This window comes from Boleophthalmus pectinirostris, unplaced genomic scaffold (assembly GCF_026225935.1).
Source record: "Boleophthalmus pectinirostris isolate CB_2022bp ecotype Guang Dong unplaced genomic scaffold, ASM2622593v1 HiC_scaffold_4, whole genome shotgun sequence".
NCBI lineage: Eukaryota > Metazoa > Chordata > Actinopteri > Gobiiformes > Gobiidae > Boleophthalmus > Boleophthalmus pectinirostris.
Window position 1 is genome coordinate 14508289 of NW_026571353.1, and position 26116 is coordinate 14534404.

The window sequence follows — 26116 nt, forward strand, 5'->3', positions numbered from 1 at the left end:
TACATTTTCAATTGTAAAAAGCATGTTTTTGAATATCGCAATGCCACATCAAAGGCTTTCTGCCAAATACCTTGTCAAATACATTTGTTTTTCTAAATAAACCTTGAATAATTAATAGCTGTAAATATTACCCTTTTTTGGTGGCAGTTATTTGTTCTTTTCATAACGACCCAATCCTTCCACAGTGCCATTGGTGCTTGGTTATTTCTTTGTATTTTTACAAAACACTAGAATGAAAATGATCAAATCATTGATAGAGGCAGCATTTTATGTCAATAAAATTTTTATTAAGAATGTTTTCACTTTTAGACACTGGCCAGAACAACACAGTGCATTATACATCTTTACTCTCAAAATAAAAAAAAAAAGCACAAAGACAGACATAAAAATAAACCCTCACATTATTTATATCAAAGTAAAACATATTATACAGTTATATCAGGGAGAAATGCATTCACCCAAATATAGAAGACAAGACATGGCCAAATCACAGGTCCGATCAGTGCTGTAGTGCATCAAGTGACAAAGTGCTTTGAAGACACAGAGTAAAGAGAAGATAGTATTTTGCGAGAGGATGGATATGGTGCAATGATTTAGAATAGCAATGTACTAGATTGAAAATATGTCTGCAGTTAGTCGTGAGTGGATAAAAACAACACTGGAGAACACAATAGGCATATATTGCAGTTATATTAGGGTTTTGGCAAGTGGCAAAGATTTTGTTATTAGTTGTTACAAATTTGGTTAATTTTATTTACATATTGATTTAGATAGTTTTGAGTAGTAAATATTTGTTTTTCTTCTTCTTGAATCCACAAGAATGAGACAAGATTTTGACATCATATATAAAAAAATAAATTGTGCAGTTCAGCAAATTCTCAAGAGGTGTAGCTCACCAACCCTTTTCTATCCAAGCTAAATGTAAACACAAGCACAATCTTGTGGCACAAGATCTTGTCCTATCTCATTTCTTCCAAGTCATGTCAAAATGGTATCTCCTAATAATGCCACTGATATTGTCAGAATTTCTAATGTTGCATATAAGGTGTTATTTTTCTAATATTGTACAGGCCCAGTTTGTAAACCAGAAACACTTCACTCAGAACTTGTGATGTGAGCAAAGATTCAAAAAAAGGATTGTGCATGCATGCAGAGAAGACAAAGATACTGCACAGTTTTGAAAGAGAAGCAGACAAGACATTGAAGATGAAGTTTGGAGATTGAAGTTTACCAGAATATATTTTGGAGTGGGTATATGGCTTAATATTGGTAATAATATTAGTTGCAACTAAATAGCACTTTTTCATTGATAATGTTTGTGCTAGCAAGGAGTGTGCATGACTGACAGATATACTTTCACTTGGCCATATAGATCTCATATCCATCTTCATCTCAGAAAAGTAAATTAATATACAGTTTACAGCAACTGACACTGTTCAGGCGTGTTACAAAATAAATTGAAAATCTATAATATTTTGCATCTAGCTCATTCAAAACTAGCTTTGACTTTATTTACTCTGATACAAATATAACATCTCATGATTACAACATACAATATGATACAGGCCCGCAAACTATCACGTCTACAGGGAATTTTTGTTCTCTATTTTCAATGTAATCCTATGGCAATGTTTTTATGACCACAACCAACAACTACTATTATGCACATACAGTATTATTTAGTGTACTAATCAAGTAAATTAACTGAAATTGTCCATCAGAATGAGCCTATCCCATGAAAGAGGTGTGGTAGTGGTCCCAATATGTAATTTATGCTAAGTCCATCCCAAGATTCTCCCATTGACAAGATAAGTAGAGTAGGTAGATGTATTTTTTCTTTGTATGGTTTCTCCACAAGACTTTTTCATATAAAAAGGCACCATGCACATTTATTTTGACCTCAGCGGGACCAGAGCAAAAAGTAAAACACGTGAGCAGCAGAAGAGGTACCCCTCCTGGATCCCGGGTCAAATTTTTAAGGCTTTGTTTTTTTTTAAATATATTCTCTGTTAAGGCAATCTGTAAGACAAAAAGACAAAATTAGTATAACATTAACAAAACAGCATTCAGCAAATTACATATTTTTCATTCTATTTTGTTTGGTAGCTTAATTTTAAAAGATTCAGAAGTTAACCATATTTCAACTATCTATTTTTTAATCAGATACTGGCCAGTAACAATAACAATGTAGTTTTCATATTATAATTATTATCATTATCAACAAACCTGAATATGTATTAGGTTTCACTCTCATATTGGCTCAAGCGTTTCTTGGACTTCAGCTCTTTCAACCACTGGGGCGAATCCTCCTCACTACTGACACATTTCACATTTTCAACATATTTCTGTAACTGACAATTCAAAAGCCCTGTAATATAACACACATGCACTTACCCATTTTCTTTTCCACCAGGAGGGGGCAGTACACGAGTGGCCCGAGGAAGGAAAGGGGATTTGGGAGAACGGGACAGCTGAGATGGAGTAGGGGTAGAACTATCTGTCTGATTGTCGGATTCACCCCTTTTCTTTAGCTGGGCCTACAAGATGGACACAAATTTTAAGGAACAAAAACTAAACAACTTTCTTAGACAAAAGTAATAATATTTAAAATGAATTAGTTGTAATTGATTAAACGTTAAACAGACAATGCATGTGAGACCTATGCTACACAACATATATGTTTAAGTTTTGTAGTATAGGGCTGAACAATTATGGAATAAAATAGATTTTTTCTGACAAGCACTGTATTTGCGATTTGATTTGAACTGACAAAATAATTGAAGAATCACATTTCAGAACATGTTTGTACAGATCTATGGGTTAACAGTTTTTATGTAGAAAAAGATGGGATATTTTGTTTGTGGAGGAAATGATGGTACTTAAAAAATTGCTGCCTTTGCAATTTGCAATTTGTGCCGATTAATGCATTTATGTTTCGATTACAATTAATCATTCATCAGTTAATGCAGCCCTAGTGCCATACCATTAAAGCAGACTGATCCATTCCAGGAAACAGGGCGACCCTCTGAGGATGAGGGGGGGCAGGTTTGGGACCATTGTCAGATCCTCTGGGCTGCTCTTCGGAGTCTGAGTCCTCATTCTTATTTTCAACCTTCTCCTCTACAACAGGTTATGTGATATTAGTTTATGAACATGTAAAGATAGATGTATGCTGTAAGACATATAGTTCAAAAAGCAAGAATAGAGAAAATATATAAAAACAACAGCATTGTGATAGTGAGTGTGATCAAATAGATGTAATTCTTGAGGGAATTATAATTTATTCTAAACTGATCTATAAATTAAGACAATAAACGTGACTGGAAATTAGAAAGAGAACAAGGTCCAAACTACAGTTTGCGTTTGGATAAATGATACTTAAATATTCAAACAGTTACCATTAATATTGCAGTTGCATTTTCTAATATTCTAAAAACAAAAAACATGATGCATTGTGTGGCCATATAATCTGTCTGTTAAAGGTGCACTGTGTAACTTTTCTGGTGGAGAGCCCTTCAAATGCTTTTCTCCATGGAGATGTTATCGTTTTGCCTGGAATGTTTCACAGTATGATATTAAACCTTTTTATCTTCATGGAGACCAAACCAAACCAAGTTGCAGTTCAGATATGTGGAGAGACAACCAGGCTTGCAGTCAGAATGCCTGTCGTAGATATTTTTGACATATAATACAACCTGTAATTTAATAAATGTAAGGTAGAGCTGTTTAATGCCATACTGTGGAACAGAGAAATGACATATCCAAGGAAGTAAGCACAATGGTTACACAGAGCACCTTTAATATGACTATATGCTTTACAGCAAATAGTCTTAGGGAGTGCAGGGATGTAGTGCAAAATGACTTCACTTATTGTATGTACCTATACCTAAAATCATATGCATTAACCTGTGGAGTCTTTGTAGAGCCACTCATCAGAGGCCACTCCTTCGGCTGGAGTCTGTTTAGTGGCTCTTGAAGGTCGGGTCCGGGGAGCACGCTTCTTGCCCAACTGTGCACGGGATCGCTGGACACTGTTGTCTAGCAAAGTGACTTGAGCCTGGATCAAAATAAAATAGCATTAAATGTGCATTCTGTAACTTTTCTGGTGGAGGGTCTGTCAAATACTTTTCTCCATGGAGATAATTTATTTGTCTGGAATGTTTCACAGTATCTTTCCATCTTCACAGAGACCACACCAGACCAAGTTATAGGTCAGGTCTGTGGAGAGGCCGCCCCACTGACTGTCCGAATGCTTGTTATTCTTTGTATTTTTGAGCTATTTTGAGCCAATAAATGTAAGGTAAAGCTGTTTATATCATGTCATACTGTGAAACATTCCACGGAATGATATTGCCATAGAAACAAGCAGGTGATGGACCCCCAACCAAAAAAGTTACATAGTGCTCCTTTAATAGTCAATACTAGCTTTCCACAAAAAATTTATATTGAGTAGATATAATGTACAGCTTGCAGGGTTTAAGAAAAGGTCTTCTTACATCTGGGAAAGGCAGCAGCTCAGTGACACTGTCGGTAGCCTCTGTCTCCAGGTGAAGAGTTTGTGGAGAGGTGAGTTTTAAGGGTGAGGGGCTTAGGTTGCTTTCAGAGCTCGGCGTGGCTGGGGTTAAACTGCACCAAAATAAAGGTTCAGGTGTTATTATAGTAACCACAGTGACACTAAACAGCTACCGTGTTGAACTTTTCCATTTTGTAACATGCTGCTAAAGGTATCATTTATGACTGTGACACATTGGAAAACCCTGTGCACTCTGTCACCATGACTGGACTTGACCAAGGCAATACAGTACAAACTAAAAGCTTTTGCAAGTGGGTTAATTTTTACTATTTTACAAATTATTAGTAAAAATAAGAGGAGTAATAATTAGCCACTATACTGTGGCTTTACGTTGTAAATATTTTTGCATTGGTGGATATGATATTAATGGCTAGGTTTTAGAAAGTGCTTGTAGTTTGCTGCCATTATATTGTTTCTTTGTCCAGTCACTGACACAAAAAATCATGTGATATTATATTGGTAAATATAAATAGGGTAATAACTTGCAATATAGAGTTGTAGCCATTTTTGCATATAATATAATGATTATAATATTAATGCTTAGGATTAAGAAAATTACTAATTGCTGCTGGTGAATGCTTGTTAGTTTGTCATCCTCTCTTGATCTCCAGTCTTTATATACAGTCTTTTTGTCAAATCATATAGCTATTATTCTATTATTATCATATTTCCATTATATTCTCAATCTATTTTACATATTTAGCTGTAGAATAGTGCAATACAGCTTTAAATCACTAGAGGCCCCAGCTTCAACAATGAACATCACTGTGTTAAGCCGTAGTCAAAATAACCCGCACGGGTCCCCATGGGCAGTTCACGGGCGATTTTTGGCCAAGTCCGTATGGGGCTCGCAAGTGGCCCGCACAAGATTCCAAGCTCATTGACCGTCCGGTGAGCCCATAGGGAGGAAATGTTCATGCACTTTTTTCCTGCGAGCGGCCTATGGGCGGCAGCTCAGAGCAAGCACGTATCTCACACTTACGGGGGAAGTACGGGACAAGTACGCGTTACACAGGTGTGTCGTATAGGTTTTTCCATTTTCTCACGACCCGAATTCTTGCGAATCACGCACGGGTCCCAGATGGGCCAATTGCGTCGTTCCTATGGGTCACATGCATGCCTCGTGTGAGCTACCAGGGTCGTGCAACCCTTATAAAAGCTGATGCGATGCCTGTGCAGGCACACACGAGTCGTAGCAGCCATACTGTACACACCAAGTTTTCGCCAACAAGATGCCACCCAAAGGGGAGGCAAAGGGCAAGAGCATGGGGAAGGGCCGTGACACTAAGGGCCCGGAGATTGCAGCAGGGGCAGCCACAGCAGTCACAGCAGGTTGCCAGGCAGAGGAGGAGGTAGTCAGAGAGCGAGGCACTAGTGGGGACAGCAACAGCGGCCATAGCGAGACAGCCACAGGGCCCAGTATTATATAGCGATAAGAGCCACATCTCAACTGTTGCACAGGCCGCGGCTTGTACTTGCCTGGTACAAACGACTACTGTAGAGTGCGTTGCAAGTGGCCAGTACGAGATTTTGACTCGTACGTGACCCTTGCATGGTACTTAAGTATGGCGTACTATTGCCACACGACACTCGCATGCCCCACTTTGCCAAAATTTCTCCCAGGGTCCCGTACGAGCCTCACGGGACCCGCAAGCCACACTTGCACCACCCTTACGAAGCACTTAGAAAACTCTCTCTCTTCTACAGAACCCCACGGGCCTCCACAGGCCAAGAAATGTCAGCACCCATACGAGTGAATCGCCCTTGCGGGTTATTGTGACTAAGCCTTTACTTGTGTAATAAAATGTGAAAGCAGTCCGATGCTCACCTGTCTTCAGAACGCAGGCCTGTCTCCCAGGTTCCGTACTGACTGTCCGTCTCATGGACTGGAGTCTCTGGGTCCTTTGACTCATCTTCTGTGCTCCCATCTTGTTTTTGTTGAACCTGGAAAAATAATCAGAAAAGACAATGCAATCAGTACACATTACATATTTGCATGGATCTGTGTGTGTGTTTTAACATAGTCTATAAGGAGAAATTCAGATTATATGATTATCTTTTTTACACCAGATGCCCTTCCACCAATATACATTTATTACGTGTAAGATTAGCCCAATTTGTTTGACCCATTTTATACAGTTTGATGTTTTCTTCTAAATGGTGAGGAGATCAACAATTTTATCTCAAGTGACGTACAATAACAACATTTAATTGTAATCACAATCAGCTGAATAAATAATGGAGTGAATGAAATCTATCAAAGTATGAGTTTATAAAGTTTGGACAATCACTGGGATAAACAGGGCGACACTGTGAACTGAACCATGTCCGTTTTAATGAGGCCGGTACAGAGAACACACTGTCTCAAAATCACACTCTGCTCACACAGGCAGGTCCAAGCATGAACTGGTAACCCTGGCCTACATACGAGAAAAGACACTCCTGAAGAGACTCCCTCTGTCCTCTGCTGTGGATGCCTCAAGGCATGGATGAAGAAATGTGATCCAACTGGCTTATTCTGATCATCCTGGATATAGAAGTCGTAGTAGTCCCTTCGACAAGTGATATGTACAAACAGCACTCCCTTTTTCTAAGTGGGAGCTGGTAAAACAACTAGAATGCATAAATAAGTAAATCATCATCATTTGGCAGTCCCCTCTATTAGCTAATGTTAGCCTAATAAAGTAGAATTTATGGTCATAGTGAGACCATAACATTTTACTATTTAACAAACCAGTCAAATGAGGTCTAGAATAGATCAGTGGTTCTAAAACAAGTACAATACAGTATATTTGGCCTTCTGATTACCACCAAAGCTAAACCGGGTGTAAAACAGGACTATGTAAGGTCTAAAATAGTGCTAAAACAGTTAAAATTGGATAAATAGGACAACACAATCAAAAAATCTAAATAAACTCAAAGATTGATCTTATTTTTTCAGATTTACTCAGCAAATAGTTGAACTACCACAAATATTAAATTAATTAGATTGAATATTAGATAGAGTTTTTCTTGGTATTACAAACATGATGAATTGTTAAACTGACAAAACCATCTTGCTTATTTATAATTTGGTGGCTAATGCAAATTTTTCAACCGAATTTATGGACTGCTTTCCTTAAGGGATTATTTGGAAAAGAGCTACTGTGTTGACAATCTCCAGCACTACTACTTATCAATGGGTTTCAAATTGATAAAAAGTTACGCCCATAGCAATTAACAAGTCTAAATATTTAGAATAATCAACTGTCCTCAAAATGGTACCATATAACAGGAAGCTGAAGTCAAAGCTTGTGTTCATAATATAAGCTTGCACTTTGTACACCCTCCCATGCAGTCCTCCTTTTGCCTCTTGTTCTCACATTCACTACACAATGAGCTGGCACCAGCCTTCAGATAAAGGAGGAGCATGAGATTAAGGTAACTCTAGTTTAGACGAGTAGCACAACAGTAGCACAGGATGTCATTTATCAAGAAAAACCTTCTCCTGGCAGGAAGCTGAGCAGTGAGAATGGCATTGGGGATTGGTCCCAAAAGGTAGTTGCATTATTGAACAGTAATGGAGTCTCAACTGGAGATTAAACATGTTCATTTTAAATTTTAATGAATACATAAGGAAAATCTATTTTAAATGATTTTTAATCTGTATTTTCAAAAGGTCTGCATCTCCCAATGAGCTCCCCAGATCCCTTGGACAGTTCTAGAGTTTGTTGCTCCTGATAAATCCATTCTATCATGTAAGATTACAAAACTCTGTCCTGATGCATACCAGTCTAATCCTATCCTCTGCAACTTTTAACTCTAGCTAACTTATAAAAAAAAATAAATTAAAGAAAACAAACAAACAAAAAAACAGATATATGCAGTAGAAATTCTGGTTTGCATCTGAGTTTCATAATATCCATGTATTCACCATGTCTCCTCTGCAGTCTCCCAGTCATTATGGGATTGAATTGAATAACTACATGTCATATTTGCAGTGCGTATAAATAAAATAAAAAATGTAATCCCAGTACAAAGAAAATCGTCATCCTGGGACTTTCCATATAGCATGTCAAGCACACATAATAGGCTAAAACAACACATTAAAGCTACTTAAAGCTAAACCAGCTGTTGATCTGTTACCTAACATCAGCTGAATGTATAGTTTAGTCTTGTTTTGACCATGCCTCACCTGCACAAACTTTTCCTCACTGTCAATCATCATTTAACAAGCAGTGAGCTATCTGTCATCACTACAAACAAAAACAAATAATATAGAGGCCTTGTCAAAAATTGTATAATAAAAATTCCTATGTTGTGTGTAAGTATGTATTAGTCAACCGAAACACACCCACATGATCCGCATAAAGAGAAATATTTGCTCCAACATGTCACAAGCAGCTACCATTGTACAAAGGCTTAGGGCACTGAGTAAGTAAGTTCACTTAGGCTTATTCGTAATCTTGAAGCTTTATTTTATGGCCAAATGCAGTGATGTAAGTCTATATCAAACGGTACAAATGTCATTACAACTTTGGTAAAAAGACCTCTGCAAAGACACTAAAACCGTAATGATGTCCACACTGATAGTACTTCAGCAAGTATCTAATTCTGCAATAATAAATACTAAAACTAACCTATTAATTTTGAAAGGCAAGAAAGTAATAGAAGTCCCTAATAAGGAGACAGATCCACAAACCATCATTATCCAGCCTCTAAGACAATCAAAAAGTTCAAAAAGTTCAAGTTCTTTATCAAAAAGTTGATAAAGTACAGTATACTGACTGTAAATTGCTCAAGTTCAATATACATTATTTGGAGTCATATGGATTCACACCAAAATGTCAAAATCATGGCCTGAAAACTTCGTTACTTTGTGTATTAAAGAACAATAAATAAGAATTTTTAAAAAATGGATAGAAAATTTTAATTCTGCATTTTTTCCACACCCTAACCCTAGTAAGAATGATTAAATGCCATTATGACCATTACACTAATAAGACATGTAATACATGACTTACCTACGTGTAATGTGATTGTCACAGACATAAAATAAGGGGCATTACTAAGGCCTCCTGTAGCAGTGATTAACAGCTGAATTAGGGACACAGACTTTTCCTTAATAACATTATCCAGTGCCAGACGTGCAGAGGAAGGGTGCGTTCGGGTAAAGGGAAGAACAAAGAGCGGATGAATGGAGGGATGAAGGAGAGAGTCTAATCACTGAACCATGTTAAATGACAATCTTTGAAGGAAAGGGTAGGGACAAGGCCTTGGAAACTTCAGGCTGATAACAAACCAATCTGAGCACCCTGCATTACCACAGACAAGCTCCGACACTGCCCCACGCCTCAGTGACAAACTGAAAAGTGATTCACTGAATAACTGTGTGGCTACAAGGGAAAACAGAAAGGCTGTGGTAAGCTAAGGTAATAAAAGTGATAACAAGTTTACTTGTATATGTTTTGTGCACTCCTGCTTGATGAACATGCTTCATTGCCTTTTGACATTGACATGACATTTGATTATCATGATTTCCATAAATAAGAGTCAACTTGTGACTTGGAGTAGATTTAAATTTATACCCAAAACAACAATGTTTTATCATCTTTCCAGTTTGGTGTTTTTTGTTTTGTTTTTGAAAGCCCTTTAGCAACTGTTGTTAAAAATGCTGACATTTTACCTGCTTTGTTCTCATATCATTTCTCAGGCAGAGGGAGGAGCACAATGTAAACACCTCACACTTAAAGTACAATGTTCAATTTCCAAGTGCTTTCAGATTTGTGCTTTGGGTGGAGTGGGAAAGTCTGCTCTGTGTGCACTCAGCACTAATCAATATCAATATCCTGGAGATAGCCACAAACAACAAGCCACAGAAGTCAACAAATGGACATAAGCTGCATGTAAAGAATGCTCTGGTCTAAAATGGACTTGGGGTAACCACGCTTTGGTGTTTGCATGTATAATAATTATGTACAAATGCTGCATAAGAGAAAATGGTTGTAAAAGTTTAGTGCCAAGTTAACCCAGAGGTGGAATGTAAAACCTGACTTGTCTTAAAACAAATTATGACTCAACGGTTTATTTTCACAGTTTTGGTCTGGATCAATTTTATCAACTTAAAAAAAAATAAATCAATATAAAGTTTTACCAATAAGTTTTTCTATCTTAGTTGTCAACTTCTCTTTTACAATTTGGTGTGTTGTTTTTGATTTTCCACTCAGATTAAGAACAACTTCTCCATTTCCCTTACTTTTGGTAATAAATAATTTTGTGCATCACTGTATTTCTAAACTGGCTTCATTATATTAACTGCTAAGACTGTAATTTTTCTGGCAAGTGGTTTTAGGGCTTGGGTAACATCAACAGTTGGTGGTTTATATTTATACATACATTTAACATCTGATATGACACAAATGGCATGTGAGAACTTAAAAGAACCATGAATCTGCTCTCTGTCACCCCACAAAGCTAAGAAATTATGTCACTATAGACACACTAGTCCCATAATTCATGTTATCCAAATCCACTTTCATACACAAGTAAATTGGTAAAATTGCATTGTATTGACACGCAAATATAACCATACATTTTACACTGACAGTTATTACTAACTTAATTCTCTTTTCACTAATACTAATAATTTCCCTAAACTTCATAACTTTTAATTGAGACACCTGACAGCCGTAAGATCACCATCAAAACAAAAGTATCTTTAGCTGCTCTGACTCAGGAGCAAACAGGCGTAACCTAAAGATAGGAATGACTACAGTATTGCAGTGGCCATTGCCGTAAATGGAGGTACAATAAAGCGAGTTTAAGAACCAGCATTTGAAAAGATTAACTAAAACTGACAACCAAATTTGGCAACTACAGGAAACCTTTAAAAAGTCTACTAAACACCACATGGACAAGAGGCTGTTGACACAAAAACTAAGAAGGGCATAACAAGACAGATGGATAGGTTCCTGAAATGTTGAAACATTTGGCTTGGGTCCAAATGACTTGTGAGGCTGCAGCTGCTAACAGGGTGACATTTCAGACCTTCACAGAATACTGCAGTCTCACTTAGTTTGAACGATCTTTCCTTTTTCCCATCATTTTGTCATCTGGGGTCAGCATGCAGTGATTACCATATTGATTTGGTTTTACTTATAACAGTCCTACATTTATTCAGGCTTGGGACCTATTAAGTGAACTCTCATGTCACTCTCTGTGGTTGCATTTTATGTTTACCTGTCTATTGTTTTAATATTAAGTGACACTATTTTCTTATTTTAATTTTATTTTAATTTAGGACTGATTTAGTATCCATTTAGCAAGGAATACTTTTTGCAGTTAATTTTATTTAAGGATAAAAAGGTATAAAAAGGAGATTAAACTACTAGTCCAGATTTTAGATATCCAAATGCACTGATGTGAACCTCTCCATGTAGCCGGGCTTAGGACCAGCAAAGACAACTCACTGACTCTGGTAGAACGTCATTGTAAAAAACAACAGTATCATCATCAAATAAAACAAACATGCATGCCATCTTACAGCGGTGGGAGTGTTGGGAGCCGTGCGTCTCCGTAGAGAGAGCCGCTGTTGGCTGCGCAGTGAAAACCTCCGGATAGACTCTCGGCTGCGTGAAGCCAAAGACCGTAACGAGTTGGTCCGTTTAAAGTCCCCTGTCCCATCTTCACCTTGGCCCGTCCTTAAAAAACTGAGCGCCCCGTGGAGTGATCGGCGGACATTTCCAACCCATCCTGACATCTGGGACTGGGCTACGTTAAGCTTGTCCCCCAGATACTCCATCACAACAGCTATATCAGTTAAGTGTCCAGCAGGTATTCAAATCCAAGCAGAGGCATTAGAGTAAATTTGCCCTATGATTACAGTAGTAGTATTTGATACAAGGACAATGCTGCACCAATGTGTCGTAACAGAAAGCACCGGAGTGAGTCCGATGCAGGGATGGCAGTAGCTGTTGATGTTTACAGCAATGCAGATGATAATATGGAATCCGTATTGTAACTGGACAAGGATCTGGTCACATTCATCCCCACTGGAGCTATAAAGGGCTATGCCTCAACTCATCTCTGTCCAGGCTGCACACTGTCACTCTTTGGTGAACTGTAAAGCTTTTTCCTCTATTTTGAAACACAGAGGATAAGACAGCTACGATATGCCAGTCACACCAAATCCAGAGAGCATCCAAAGGTTATCTGAGGCTGCAATCTCAAATCAGCACCTTCTGCATTTAAGTTATGAGGTGTCTTACCCAGCTTTCATGATAAGTTGACTCACAATACTGCAAATACTACTGACATAGCTGACAGCTAGCACATCCTCAAATAACCCACAAACTTTCACTTGCCTAATTTACTCACATGCATCTATTCTCTATTCTTTCAATCTAATCAGAAAGCTCACAATGCTGTCTGTGATTCTTCATTGATGCAGCCATGACAGCTCTCCCATCCAGCTCCCAATTCCCAGTTCAAAGGTGAAACATGAATCTGTATTATGCTTCCAGGCAGTAAAGCGCTCCAAAGGTAAATATTGTAGTCATCTGTATTCCACCAGGAAGCAGCCAGTCAGAGGACAAGTCATGAAGAATAAATTGTGACGGGGCGAAATCCACTCTAAAAAAGCAATGAGGCAAGCAGTGGGAAAAAATTTGCTCCCTGTTCCCTTTTGCAGGTACGGGCAGGTAGCAGAAAATGCGTCACCACCACCAGTGCTGCTACAGAACTCACCGCTGTCAAGGAGAAACAGGGTGGAGAGAGAGAGAGAGAGAGAGAGAGGGAGAGAGGAAAAGTAGAGAGGGGAGAGAATGGGAGGTCCCTTATCCAGTCTACAGGCAGCAGGCAGAAAGGAGGGAGGGTGGGTGATATATGGGCTGCAGTGCCTTGTCCCTCCAGTTTGTGTCAGTGGTAGACAAGAGAAGAGAGGAGATGGAGCAACCAACAACTAAGTCCAAAATTAGCTGGTGGTTGCTAATAGTGCAAAGCAGATACTAGTTGGGTCCACATGCAATTCAGATTATTTTTGTGCAAATTTATTATTGGTTAAATTCTGGTTAAGCCCTGGTTTAGTCCTGGTATTTTGATGACTGAAAGGTTTTTATTCCACACTCTTCTCTTTTAATAGTAATTTTATGATGATTATTTATGTTACGATCTGTTTGTATTGTGATTTTCATGTCTTTATTCTGTAAAGCACTTTGAATTACTTTGTGTACGAATTGAGATATACAAATAAACTTGCCTTGCCTGGTAGAATTCTGGTAAAATCCTGGTTTTGTCCTTTATAACTTTGCCTTTTTACGTGAGAATCTTGTATAGAAGGGAACATTCAAATGAACTAATTCAAATCAAAATAATTGTTTTTATTGATGCTGCTTGTTGATGGGTGTGAGACTTAAATAGAAAGTGATGGGATTATGCGTGGTTATATTAATAGATTTAATAGCTACACAGGACAATTGTCAATTGTATCATAGGAGTGGTTATATTGACAAGTGTGCAACAACCAGTTTTGCACCATTATGTCGCCATAATCACAACAGTCAATTATGTTTTGCTATGTTTGATTAAACGCAATACTAACAGTGACCTCACCTGAAATCATTGTAGATTAATGGCACCAACTATGTGATGTTTCTCTAGCTTAATATACTCCTCCTCTCTAAATTAGCAGTTTGTCATGTAGCAGTTCACATGCTCTTGCTTTGCATTGCTATTATTTTGGCATAATAAACTGTCAAGATAGCTCAGACTTTAATCCTTTTATATGATACATTGTTGGCAGCTAAATTAATCAATATTTTTTCAACCTCTTCCCCAAACTTGAATAAATGAAAAAGCTAAATATAAAGGAATTTTAGTTTCTGCTCACAACATATAGTATAATATAACATTGCCTGATAATGTCCCAAATTCCCCTTGATCATAACATGCAGCATCACCAAATGGAAAGTGAGTCAGGGCTGGTCACTTCCCCCCATCTGCTGACATCATTCAGAAAGCCAGCGCCACACGCAGCTACTGAACCAAGCTACACTTCAAAGCATGACAAAAAATCTATACCACTCTAAAACATGAAAAAGCTTCTACACAGACTACTGAATTGGATAGTTATTGATACTAGAAAAGCTCTTACCCATATGCACCTCAGAGTCAGGCAGCCGGACAATAGGTATAAGAGAGCTCCCAGCATAGTGCCCATCTTCTCTGTTCTGCCCCGACAACAGACTCATATCCCTCCAGTTCAACTACATGATCTCACATCCTCAGTATTATTGTCTCATTTAGTGTCACTGTGGGATGGTACCAGGAACTATGACCTGAGTGAGAACTAAATGATGTTACGTAGCAACAATGGACAACAATTACTAGGAATTTTGTCCATCTTGACCAAATGTCGCCAAAATATGTGATATTAGGCATATATCATGTAAAATGTACTACTGCCATATCTGAATTGATAAGCAGCAGTTTTAAATTTGATCAGTAGTGTGTCTCAGTTTACCCTGATCATTATTTTGCCAACTCAATTCATTTTATTTGAATAGTATATCAAAACAACAATAAAAGTTTCACCAATGTGCTTTACAAGACACACTGTCAAAGGCACATAGTAAAACAATAAAATGTTTTAAAGTAGTAAATATAAAAGATAATTAGATACAGAAAATGCTATCTAAAGTTGACAGCCTTAGACCAAAGTTCAAGGGCTGTTAAATGCCATCTCAAATAAAAAGAGATTTTTGGCGAGTTTTTGAGGCAAGATGGTGGGACAGAGAGTTTGACATGAGTGGTCCAGAGGATAGGATGGGTGTGATATTGCCCCTATTTAGAACCAGTAAGCAGCATTTTGGACTAACTGTAACCTGTTGAGGGAGGATTGTGGGAGGCCTGAATACGAATAGTACAGGGCTGTAGCCTAGGCAATTGTTTAGAAAGATGTGTATGATGTTTTTTTATGTTAGAATTGGTTTTAATTTGGCTATGCGTCTTAACTGAAAAAAGCAAGTTTTAGAAACATTTGAAAAGTTTAAAACTGAGCCTCTTCAAGCTACTTTGACTGAGAAAGTTCTTCCTGTCAAAAATGAGGGGAACCATTTTAAGACTGACCTCTGCAACCTAATATTTTTTCATACATAACCAGTGAGAAGCAGCAAAGGAAGCCATCGTAATCAGTTAAAGCATCAAATCAGTTAGGTTAAACGGATAAGGCAAAAGACACATTTGGGTGAATTTAAATAAACTATTAGTGAACAATAAAATTTTTACATAGAATAATTGTTCATATGGTTGGTCAATACCAAAAACACATTTTATAATGCAAAAACTTCACAACAACTGTCACAGATAATGTCAATGTTGTGCTGTCATTAATAAAATTTAACGCAAACAGTGGCCACTAGATGGTACTAGTGGCCTTAAACTCAATGAAAACTGCTGTAATTATCATCAGACAATAACCTACACTTCTGGGTTCACGGGGCTAATCATGCAGTGAGTTGTATACATGAGCTGGTTGGAACCATGTTCAGTGAGCAAATATAAGAGAACAATGAATGTAATTTGAAGAAAACAGCCTTTATACAGTGATGACAAGACTGCCATCTTTGTAATTACAGGTCACATTTTCACAGCAGCACTTTCCCTTAGCCTCTCTGACAGATCTGTGCTAAATGTGCCTAATTCACCAGCTACTCATTAACCATTTGAACTCTCCAATCCTGATTTACTGGCCCTGTAAGCACTTCCCTGTACCTGAGCAAACAGTGGGCGGAAGACACAGAGGCCGGTCTTTCAGCATTAGTCACCACTATATACCATGAGAGCGCAGCAGAGCAGTCACCTGTCAGTCCCCAGTCAACTAACTACATTCCTCTACTTCTCAATGTCTGACCTTCAAACACCAGCCTCACTGATGTCAGCCTGAGGACTCACACTTTCCTCCCTGTCTGCTTTTCAACATGACTGGACAAGAACAATGTATCTGTATATATCTGTCAGACTTACCAGGCTGTCTCTATCCTGTTCTCTGTGGGCACTGCGGCTCCTCATCCTGGACAGACTGCTCTCCACCGCGCTGCTCGAAGGGGCAGAGCGCCTGGACATGCTGCGGGATCGGATTCTGTTCAGCTCCTAACAACAGGGGCAAAGTCACCAAAACACTCTGTGGGTATTTACTTTTATCTTCTTTTTTACAGGGCTCATCAGACAACACCGTACACTGAAGTGCTGTAGTATTTTGATATTGTGTTTTATTAATTTAAATATTATTGTTACTGACCGTGGAGCCCTGGGTCCTCCTCTGGCTTGGGCCCTCAGTCCTGCCTTGGCCCTCTGTCCTGCCTTGGCCTTCAGCCCTGCTTTGGCCTTCAGCCCTGCTTTGCCCACTTTGCCCCTCAGCCTTGCTTTGTCCTTGCGGTGTTTCTTTGGGGAGCCAGACCTGCTCAAAGGAAGAGATTGTAGAGGCTGCAGAAGCAGGGGCTGCAGGTTTGGTCTCAGGTCCAGAGAATGGTCCCATCTGAAATGGATCGTCCACCATTAACCCAGACCATCGCCTCTGAGGGGAATGGCGGCGTTCCTCCTGCCTCATCAGCAGCTGCTCTAGGCTAGTTTTGCCCAAAGATTTTCTGGGTTGTTCTGGTTTGTCCACAGACATCTCAATAGAGCGCAGTTCCCATGGATCCTGAGAAGTGGTCCAAACAGGACTTTGTAAGCCCCCTGTGTTTTGTGGCAACACTGGTACTTGTGGGTTTACCTCCTGAATACCAACCACTGGAAACAAGTCTCTAGTGGAGGAGGGCTGAGTCTGAGTATTGAAAGAGTCAATGTCCAGGATTCCTGGTCTGAGGTTTTGCTCAGATTTGGGTGATGGCTCCTTCCACCTTGTGGAAGGGTCTCCACGAGGAAAGCCTTTGGACTGCTCATTTCTTAGAACAGAGTCTAGATCGACAACTTTGGGTCTAAGAGCTGCAGACTCCAGCCTGATGCGCTCCTGCTCCTCTTTCTTCTGTTTATCTTTGAGGCGCTGTCTTTCGGCCTCCTGTTGTTTGGCAATGTGCCTCATCTTTTCTGCCTCCTCCCTCTCCATCTTTTCTTTAAGCCTGCGTTTCTCCAGCTCCAGTATCTGCTGTCTTTCTGCCAATTTCTGCCTCTCAAACTCCTGTAGCTGCCTCTTCTCCAGCTCCTTCATCCTCTCCAGCTCCTCCCTCCTCTGCCTCTCTTTCTCCTGCTCTTGTTGTCTGAACCTCTGTTTTTCAAGCTCCTGCCTCTCCATATCCAGTTGCTTTTGCCTTTGTTTCTCTAAGTCTCTCTGTCGCTGCAGCTCTTGTTCAAGCTGCTTCTCTCTTTCCATCTCTCTCTCCAGCTCCTTCTGTCTCTCCCTCTCTTTCTCCACCTCTCTCAGCCTCAGCATCTCCTGCTCTAGAGCCATCTGACGGAGTTTTTCTGCCTGTTCCTTTTCCATTTTCTCTCTGAGCCTCTGTTTCTCCAGCTCCAGCACCTGTTGCCTCTCTCTCTGCTTCTGCAATTCAAGCTGTCTCCTCCTCTCCTGCTCCTCTGCTTCAGCCTGCATCCTCTGCCTCTCCTTTTGCATCTCCAGGAGTTTCCTCTCTCTGTCTAGCTCTTTCTGACGCCGCTCCTCCTCGCGCTGCCTTTGTTTCTCCATCTCACGTCTTTCCTTTTCCAACTGTCGCTGTCTCTCTTTCTCCAGCTCAAGTTGTTTTTCTCTTTCAATCTCTTGCAGTTTTTGTCTCTCGAGTTCAATTTGACTTTGTTTTTCAAGTTCAATTTGCTTTTGCCTTTCCATCTCTTTTTGTTTTTGTTGTTCAGCTTCTATTTGCTTCAGTTTTTCTAGCTCTATCTGTCTTTGCTTTTCAAGTTCAATATTTCTCTGTCTCTCCAGCTCCATCTGCCTCTCCCGCTCCAGCTCCTGTTGTCTCTCCCGCTCCAGCTCCTGTTGTCTCTCCCGCTCCAGCTCCTGTTGTCTCTCCCGCTCCAGCTCCTGTTGTCTCTCCCGCTCCAGCTCCTGTTGTCTCTGCCGCTCCAGCTCCTGTTGTCTCTGCCGCTCCAGCTCCTGTTGTCTCTGCCGCTCCAGCTCCTGTTGTCTCTGCCGCTCCAGCTCCTGTTGTCTCTGCCGCTCCAGCTCCTGTTGTCTCTGCCGCTCCAGCTCCTGGTGTCTCTGCCGCTCCAGCTCCTGGTGTCTCTGCCGCTCCAGCTCCTGGTGTCTCTGCCGCTCCAGCTCCTGGTGTCTCTGCCGCTCCAGCTCCTGGTGTCTCTGCCGCTCCAGCTCCTGGTGTCTCTGCCGCTCCAGCTCCTGGTGTCTCTGACGCTCCAGCTCCTGGTGTCTCTGACGCTCCAGCTCCATCTGCCTTTGTTTTTCAGCTTCTAACTGCCGTTGCCTTTGCATCTCCAACTGCAGCTGATTTTCCATTTCTAATTGTTTCTGCCTTTTTAGCTCAAGTTGTCTTTGCTTTTCCAACTCAATTTGCTTGAATCTCTCAAGCTCTGCCTGCTTTTGCGTTTCAGTTTCAATCTGCTTCTGTTGTTCCAATTCATTTTGCCTTTGCTTTTCTGATTCTAATTGTTTCTGCCTTTCAAGTTGTCTCTGCCTCTTGAGCTCAAGTTGTCTTTGCTTTTCAAATTCGAGATGCTGTTGTCGTTCCAGCTCGATCTGCTTTTGGATCTCGAGCACACGTTGTTTTTCTTCCTGCTTCTCTGTCTCTCGCTGCTTCTCATACTCATGCTGCATCTCCCTCTCCTTCACTCTGGCATATTCTAACTCTGCCTGTCTTTCCATTTCAAGTAGTTTTTGCTTCTCCATTTGAGCCTCTATATTTGATTTACTGGTAATGTTATCTACATCACTGTCATGTACTTTACTAAACGCTTGATCTAAAGATGGATTCCTTTTAAAAACTTTCCCTTGGGAGCTCCATTGGACAGAAGGGTCAAAAAAAGGGATATTATCTGCAGTGTCTGATGTGGCTGTTTCCTGCATTTGTCCAGTCAAAGCGAAGTAGGTCGCTCTTGGTTTTGCTTGTTCCTCTGTCTGCTGTGTCTTCAAACGTTTAGCAGTGGCAGCAGATGCATCCTCCACCTCAAAATCTCTTGGTTTATCTTTTGGCATTCCTGTTTCCATATCAATGTCATCATCTAGGGTCCATTTTGGCAGTGCCCCCACCCGCAGATATCTTGGAGCAGTTGAAATCTGTTCTGCACTTGTTTTGTCAGGTGTGGTTTTTGTCCCTTCTGAGCGCCTTGAACGCAGCGTCATAGCTTTATCCTCCCATTGGGCAGATGGAATGTTTTCACTGATAGCTGTGCTCCCCTCTGCAGCTGGGACAGTGTCAAACGCATGCACTACACGAACTGGCCCCGACGGAGATACTGGCTCCTTGTAGGTGGCAGTGACAAGTTTTCCTTCTTCATCGGTTTTATCGGGTATTGGTTTATCCTTTTTATTTTCTTCCACCATCAAAACATTGTGCTTTTCTATGACATTTTCAAACACAGAGGCTCGAACTGTCAGGGCTTTGCTTTCCTTTGGAGACATCAATTCAGGCCCCTGAGACATGAGTGTTTTCATCTGATCTGGGGAGTCTTTTAAGTCCACAAATGTCTTTTCATCACTAGGTGTCCTGGCTGAATCTTCCCCCTAAAACAATAAGAATGAATGAATTTATATTACTGACATTTATTACATTTATTACACATTATTCAATTAAAAGCAAACATGTACTGTAAATGTTATAAATAATTATAACATATATAGTATTTAACTGCAATATTAATACTGATAAATGTATTCTTGAAACTTTGCCAGATGCACTTTCCACAATATCACAAGACGCTTTACTTTATCAAGTAAAGTGTTTATCCAATGCTCTTATTTCATTATTAATTTGCTATAGTGTAACACAGAAGAAAAACTTCCTGTGCCTTCAAATGACCACAGTACACCTATAGATAATCCCCTCGTGTACATTTTCAGTTTTAATAGGTACATTTAGAAACAGGAAAAAAAACAGAAAAGCATTCATAATTTCAGCTGTGAGTAGAGATATGCTATAGCCTCCTCTTATTCCCGCCTGTTCTGAAAAGAGTGGGTGTGGTGCAGGTTGTAATCAAAGCCTCAGTGTGTTGACCTTTTCCCAGTCATTTTGTCTCACTGTATTTCATAACCAGCAGCCACATGGGATAATCAATGTGGCGACTGTCTCAAGTTTCTCTGCATATTTACTCTATAGCTCTTGTTCTTTTCTCAAATGCACCAGTTTCCTCTGGGATAGTTTTTCCCAGCCCAAGACAGAACAGTCAACATGTTGTGATTGTTTTTGTCTGCCTCTTCCTATATGGCCATATCTACAATAAATATATAATTAAATCATAAGCTATACCATATACCTAGTATCACAGAGGATTCACTGAAGGAAAATCTAAATCTTGCTGGCCTTGCTAGCAAACAAAAGGAGAATGTGGTTAAGTTTATTAGGCCTAATAAAGTTAATAGGGCCTTGATAGTGGTTTGTATATTCTGTATATGTATGTATATATGTGTATGTGTGTATATATATATATATATATATATATATATATATATATATATATATATATAATTTAATTTTTTTTGCTATATTTTATTTAGCAAGCTGCTGCTTTAACTTTTGTTTTTCCAAACACAAGCATATACATTTTTTTCAATAATAAAATTTGTTAGACTAGACAAATATAAAATAGACCTTTTCCACATCTTACAGTCTTCCACAAGAAAATGTGAATTTACCAGGTTTTATTTTATTGCTTTTGCGAATGTTGAAAACAATATTGCAATACCCAAATAGTTAATTGCATGACATGATAGCAGAATCCAAGTCCAAGGTTTCAATTTCTGTACAAGACTCCATAGCTTCATACAGACAGAGCGAATGACATGACACATAACATGACTGCAAAACATTTAATGTGAAATTGTTTTGCTGTATTAGAGTCCTTCTAGTTTCTACTGACCCTCACCCCACTCTTACCCTCTTCTGGGAAGCTCTACTGGCGTCAAGGCGATCTGTAGTGTCATGTGTAGTGGGAGAAACCGCAGGATCAGGCGAAAACCTAATGAACATACATCACACAAGACAAAAGCCATGCATGACAATGAGACCTCTGGACAAAGACACATGCACCAAAGAGGCAAGAAGACAACTACGTAGATCAGCTCTTACCTTTTGGTTAGGTCAAGGGGCAGGGGGCGTGGTTTCAAGGCTGGCTTTAAAACAGGGCTCTGATTTGGGGTGATTTGGTCCACAGTGAGCTGTTTAATGAGTTGTTTGACCCCTACTACAGGCTCAGCTTCAGTGTCTGGAGTTTGGCCCATGGTAGGAGACACTGGTGAAGATGAATCAAACAGAAGGCTAATTCTTGATTTGATACTAGCCCCACATGTTTCCTCACTGTCTTTTGCTTGTACATTGTCTTTGCTTTGGTCTGGTTTAATGGTTGCAGCATTTTGAAGTGTTGTCTTGACGGTTTTCTCTTGCTCTCTCTTTTGCAAATTTTCATCTGAAGTATTTTCATTTTCTCTTCCTCTTGTTGTACGATGCAAGGAAAGACCAACAGACTCAAATTTGGAAGTTAGATCTGCTGACAGAGGTCTTCTTTCTGTCCGTGGGAACGCTGAATTTGGTGAATCAGTTTTGGTTGGACTTGTTGGGAATACTGCTGATACAGGTCTCTGCCTGATGCCTCTGGACTGTGGTCTGAGTGACACAACTGCTTCAAATTTGGTCTTTTCTTTTTCTTCTTGCCCTATTTGTAAAAGATGCCCAGTGGATTTTGCCCTTGTAATCGATGTCCCAACTTTATTAAGTGATTCCAAATCCTGATCCTCCCTTTTCGTAGTCCCAAACCACTCTGCAGATGGGGGTCTTTTAAGGTTCCTCGAATGAGTCAAATCTGAAGGTTTTGGGGAAGGGGATATTGGCTTACTTGGATCACCATCAATAGGTGGCGCAGGTTTAAAAGGTTGAGAAACTGGCTTGGGAGTTTGCCCTGTATTTAACTTGGAGGTTTTGAAAGTTGTTGAAGCAGGACGGGTGGAAGTGGTAGTAGCAGGTTTCGGTTTGTTAGTCATGGGTGGTGTTTGAGGTTTTGGGGTAGTAGGTAGATCTGGTTTGTATCCAGGTGTACGAGTGGATTCTGGACGGGGCTTTGGTTGTGGTTTTGGGGCAAGTATGGGCTTAATTGTGGCATTTCGGTCCACAGCAAAGGGTTTAGGGGTAAGACGTGGCTTTGGGCCCGGGACAGGTTTGCTTGGTTCAGTACTGATGAATTGAGACTGGTTCATGGAGGATAGGTCCAGGCGGTTTTTGTTATTAGAGTCCACAAGTGGACTGAGGTGCAGGCGCCCCCCAGATCTCCCCACTTCTCCAGATTGGACCTCCACCTCAGCAGCCATATGTACACCACCTAGAATCTAGAGTGAAAAGAGACATATAATAAAATGTTAAATTAGCCATTCAGTTATGCATATATCCACTAATCATAGATTACCTAGAGCACTACTGGGCCATGGACTTTGCTTATAGGAGTGGCATTGCAATTAACAGGAGGACAATACGCTAGCAAATAGCAAATAAATAACAACTTTTACTTCATTATATAACAAAATATTATTAACACTACTTACAACTTAATTTATCCCTTATATTATATATTATAATATTACCTTTTCAATTAATAAGCAATATTTCACAGAAGTTAATATGAAGTCTCAGAAATTGTAATACTAAAATTATGTTGTTTGCAATGAACAATGAAATTGCTAAAATCAACACACTATTTAGTTTGTAATAATAAGCATGCCATGTCTCCTGTTACGTGTATGTTACATGCAAGTTACATGTATGCAATGTGTAGAAGAGAAAGAAGTGTTTCATGTTGTAGAAGTGGCACTTCATGTTAACACCAGACTGTAACTCTCAACAGATGCATAAGAAAGAGGAATCTGAAGGCAATGGGGTAAAAAAACTAACAAAAAAACAACAACTGTGTTTTTTTTTTGCTTTGTTGCTTGGAAACTGATTCTAGTTATTTAATTTAACTTACTGATGCTATGCTACAGGAAAATTACTAAACACTTAACAACCCACTGGGTCAAATAAACATGAACAGCCGACTGATTTAGTTTCCATATTGTACTAATGAAAACAAAATAGGTCAGCAGTGCTTATGGGTCAAATTCACATTTTAAACAGTCCTCTATATTTTTTTTGCAGTTTAACAAATGCTGTGAATGTCCGTAGGGCTTTAAGAACCTTCCTCTTCATATTGGATAATGCTTTCCACATGTGCAGAGACATTCTGTTTTTCAGGCTTACACATGTTTTTGTGGGAGAAAAAAAGAAAATGTTGGCTAACCAAACACTATGAAATGTGTCAGCACTTTTTACCTGTTAGCCGTCTGAGGAGGAGCTCTGATTTTTGTTGTTTTTGATCAGGGATGTCATCATACCATAAGAGTGGAGAGGCTGAAGAAACCTACAGAGATGAAAAACATGTGTCAACAAAGGCCACAGCTGTGCTGGACAAATCTCTGCTGTATCTACGACAAATGCTTTAGACTGGAGGAGACGCTTGCTGTGACACAGACCAGAGTAAACAGTGTCACACCCATACGTTTGAGCCGTACATAAATACACAAGGAAATCATTAGAAACGTGACCCTGCCATACATTTTCATCCTTGTTTTAATATTTGCATTCAGCTCAAGTACTAGCTTACAAAAATACATGCGGTACTATTGATAATTGTATAGTTTTAAACATAAAGAGGTTAATAGTTCAAAAGAAACTGAATTCTTACTATACACATGAACTAATGGTAAGTATGATACTATAATGAATTTAGAGTAGTTCAACATATTACAGGAAATACCTCTGTTTAAAAGAATGCAAAACATTAAGTGAAAAGAGAAAGACTGGGCTTACAATAGTACAGGAGTTAAGGCTGAATTAAGGCCTTAAATAATAGTCACAAAACTTGAGTAAAGTAGACATAAAACACAAATACACAATATAATTATTTATAAATAGGACATAGGGCAGGCTGTGTTTTGGCTCACGTCAGTAACCTGGTTTGGCCAGTTATAGTAGAGGAAGTTTACGCACTGACAATACAATACTTGAACTTGTCTGTTAAGAGAATGAGTATAGTATTTCTGAGGGAAATCTTAAAGTAATGTTTAACAAAGCTGTGGGACTGGGCCATAATACAGGGGTTGATGTGACGAACTCAAGGCCATAATATAAGTTACTTAGCTGATACTCCTATTCATTAATCTCTAACAACAGATCAAATGGGAAACAAAAATATCACTGACATAAACCGGTTAGTTGTAGCACATGAGCTATATTACAGCAATTTAATAAACCTAAGCTTTTGTTGTTAACACAACTATAGTTTTGTTGGTTGAACTCATCCAGCCGATTCCTTTTCTTTGCCTTCTCTAGATTTATTATAGAAATATGCAACAAGTTGCCTGCTCACTCAGCCTTCCTTTACCTTGAATCGTGCACGTTCCCAGGGTTTATTCAAAGAGAGGTGGCCTACTTACAGCCAGGGATGCGTTAAAACCAGAAACTGTGACCAATTGTTGAATGCGCAGGATACATTTGGAGAGGGTTAAGAGTTGTAGACAAGTAAACCTGAGCTTAATCTAACCTTTTTATAAATCAATCAACAGGTTGCCGGCATAAAATGTAAGCTAACAACTCAAGAGGCTGACCTCGCAAAATGGAAACACTGAGTGAACCTGTCTTTCGCTGCTGTCGGTGATCCAAAGTGGAGACAACTCACCAAACGGGAAAGGCATCTCTAGTCCTCTCGAAGCGACTCACGGTTAGTGCGGCAAATTCACTCTACCAAAGCATATATTTACAAATAAAAACTCTTGTATTTTTTTTTTTCGCTAGCGTAGTAGCTAAGTTAGCTGGTTTAATGAGCTAGCCCACTGGTAGCTATCCCGTCTCAGGTTGCAGTGTTGTTGACAGAGGGACAGACAGCACCGAGTCCGACTGTGGGAGTCGTGCTTCAGGAGCGTCAAGAATGCTTGCATAGAGGCCATGACTTCCGGTACGTCCCATCATAATAATGGTAAAAAAATATATATTAAAATACTTTTTAAATTCATTAACTGTACAATGTTAATGGTATACGTTTACATATATACACATATACACACACACACATACATACATACATATATATATGTAAAAAAATATTCACACTAGTGTTGCACGACTTTGCCCAAATCCAGTAATGTATTACTGCATTATGTCTATTCAGGTTATTCAGGATATAACACCTTAACTTTGCGATGTTTTGGTGCTGTCGAAACTCCCAAGTTTATGTACGAATCCTTATCCAAGTGTATTTGCAAGGTAAATCATGTCCGGTCTGAGGTGGAACTATGCAGTCCATATACTCTTACTAATTACAGAACACAGAAAATTGGGGAATAGAAATAAATAAAATGAAGGTAAGCGAAGCCAAAAAAAAAAA

General features: G+C 39.4%; 1 protein-coding gene across 3 annotated transcripts; it reads right to left on the reverse strand.

Moving 5' to 3' along the window:
* Window positions 1–265: 265 nt before the first annotated feature.
* si:ch73-138n13.1 (trichohyalin) lies at window positions 266–25627 on the reverse strand. Of its 3 annotated transcripts, none has more exons than XM_020928266.2 (13): window positions 25412–25627; window positions 24007–24094; window positions 21781–23030; window positions 21589–21670; window positions 16848–20219; window positions 16574–16699; window positions 6402–6517; window positions 4497–4626; window positions 3907–4057; window positions 2984–3120; window positions 2395–2537; window positions 2227–2313; window positions 266–2019 (listed from the first exon to the last, which is right to left on the reverse strand). In XM_020928266.2, the coding sequence occupies exons 3-12, from the start codon at window positions 23010–23012 to the stop codon at window positions 2238–2240; spliced, it is 5565 nt and encodes a 1854-aa protein (XP_020783925.2). In that variant the 5' UTR covers window positions 23013–23030; window positions 24007–24094; window positions 25412–25627; the 3' UTR covers window positions 266–2019; window positions 2227–2237. The 3 variants fall into 3 exon arrangements, with proteins under 3 accessions (XP_020783925.2, XP_020783924.2, XP_055017371.1); XM_020928265.2 differs by having other exon boundaries at window positions 2227–2316; XM_055161396.1 differs by having other exon boundaries at window positions 2227–2316; window positions 25341–25627.
* Window positions 25628–26116: the final 489 nt, after the last annotated feature.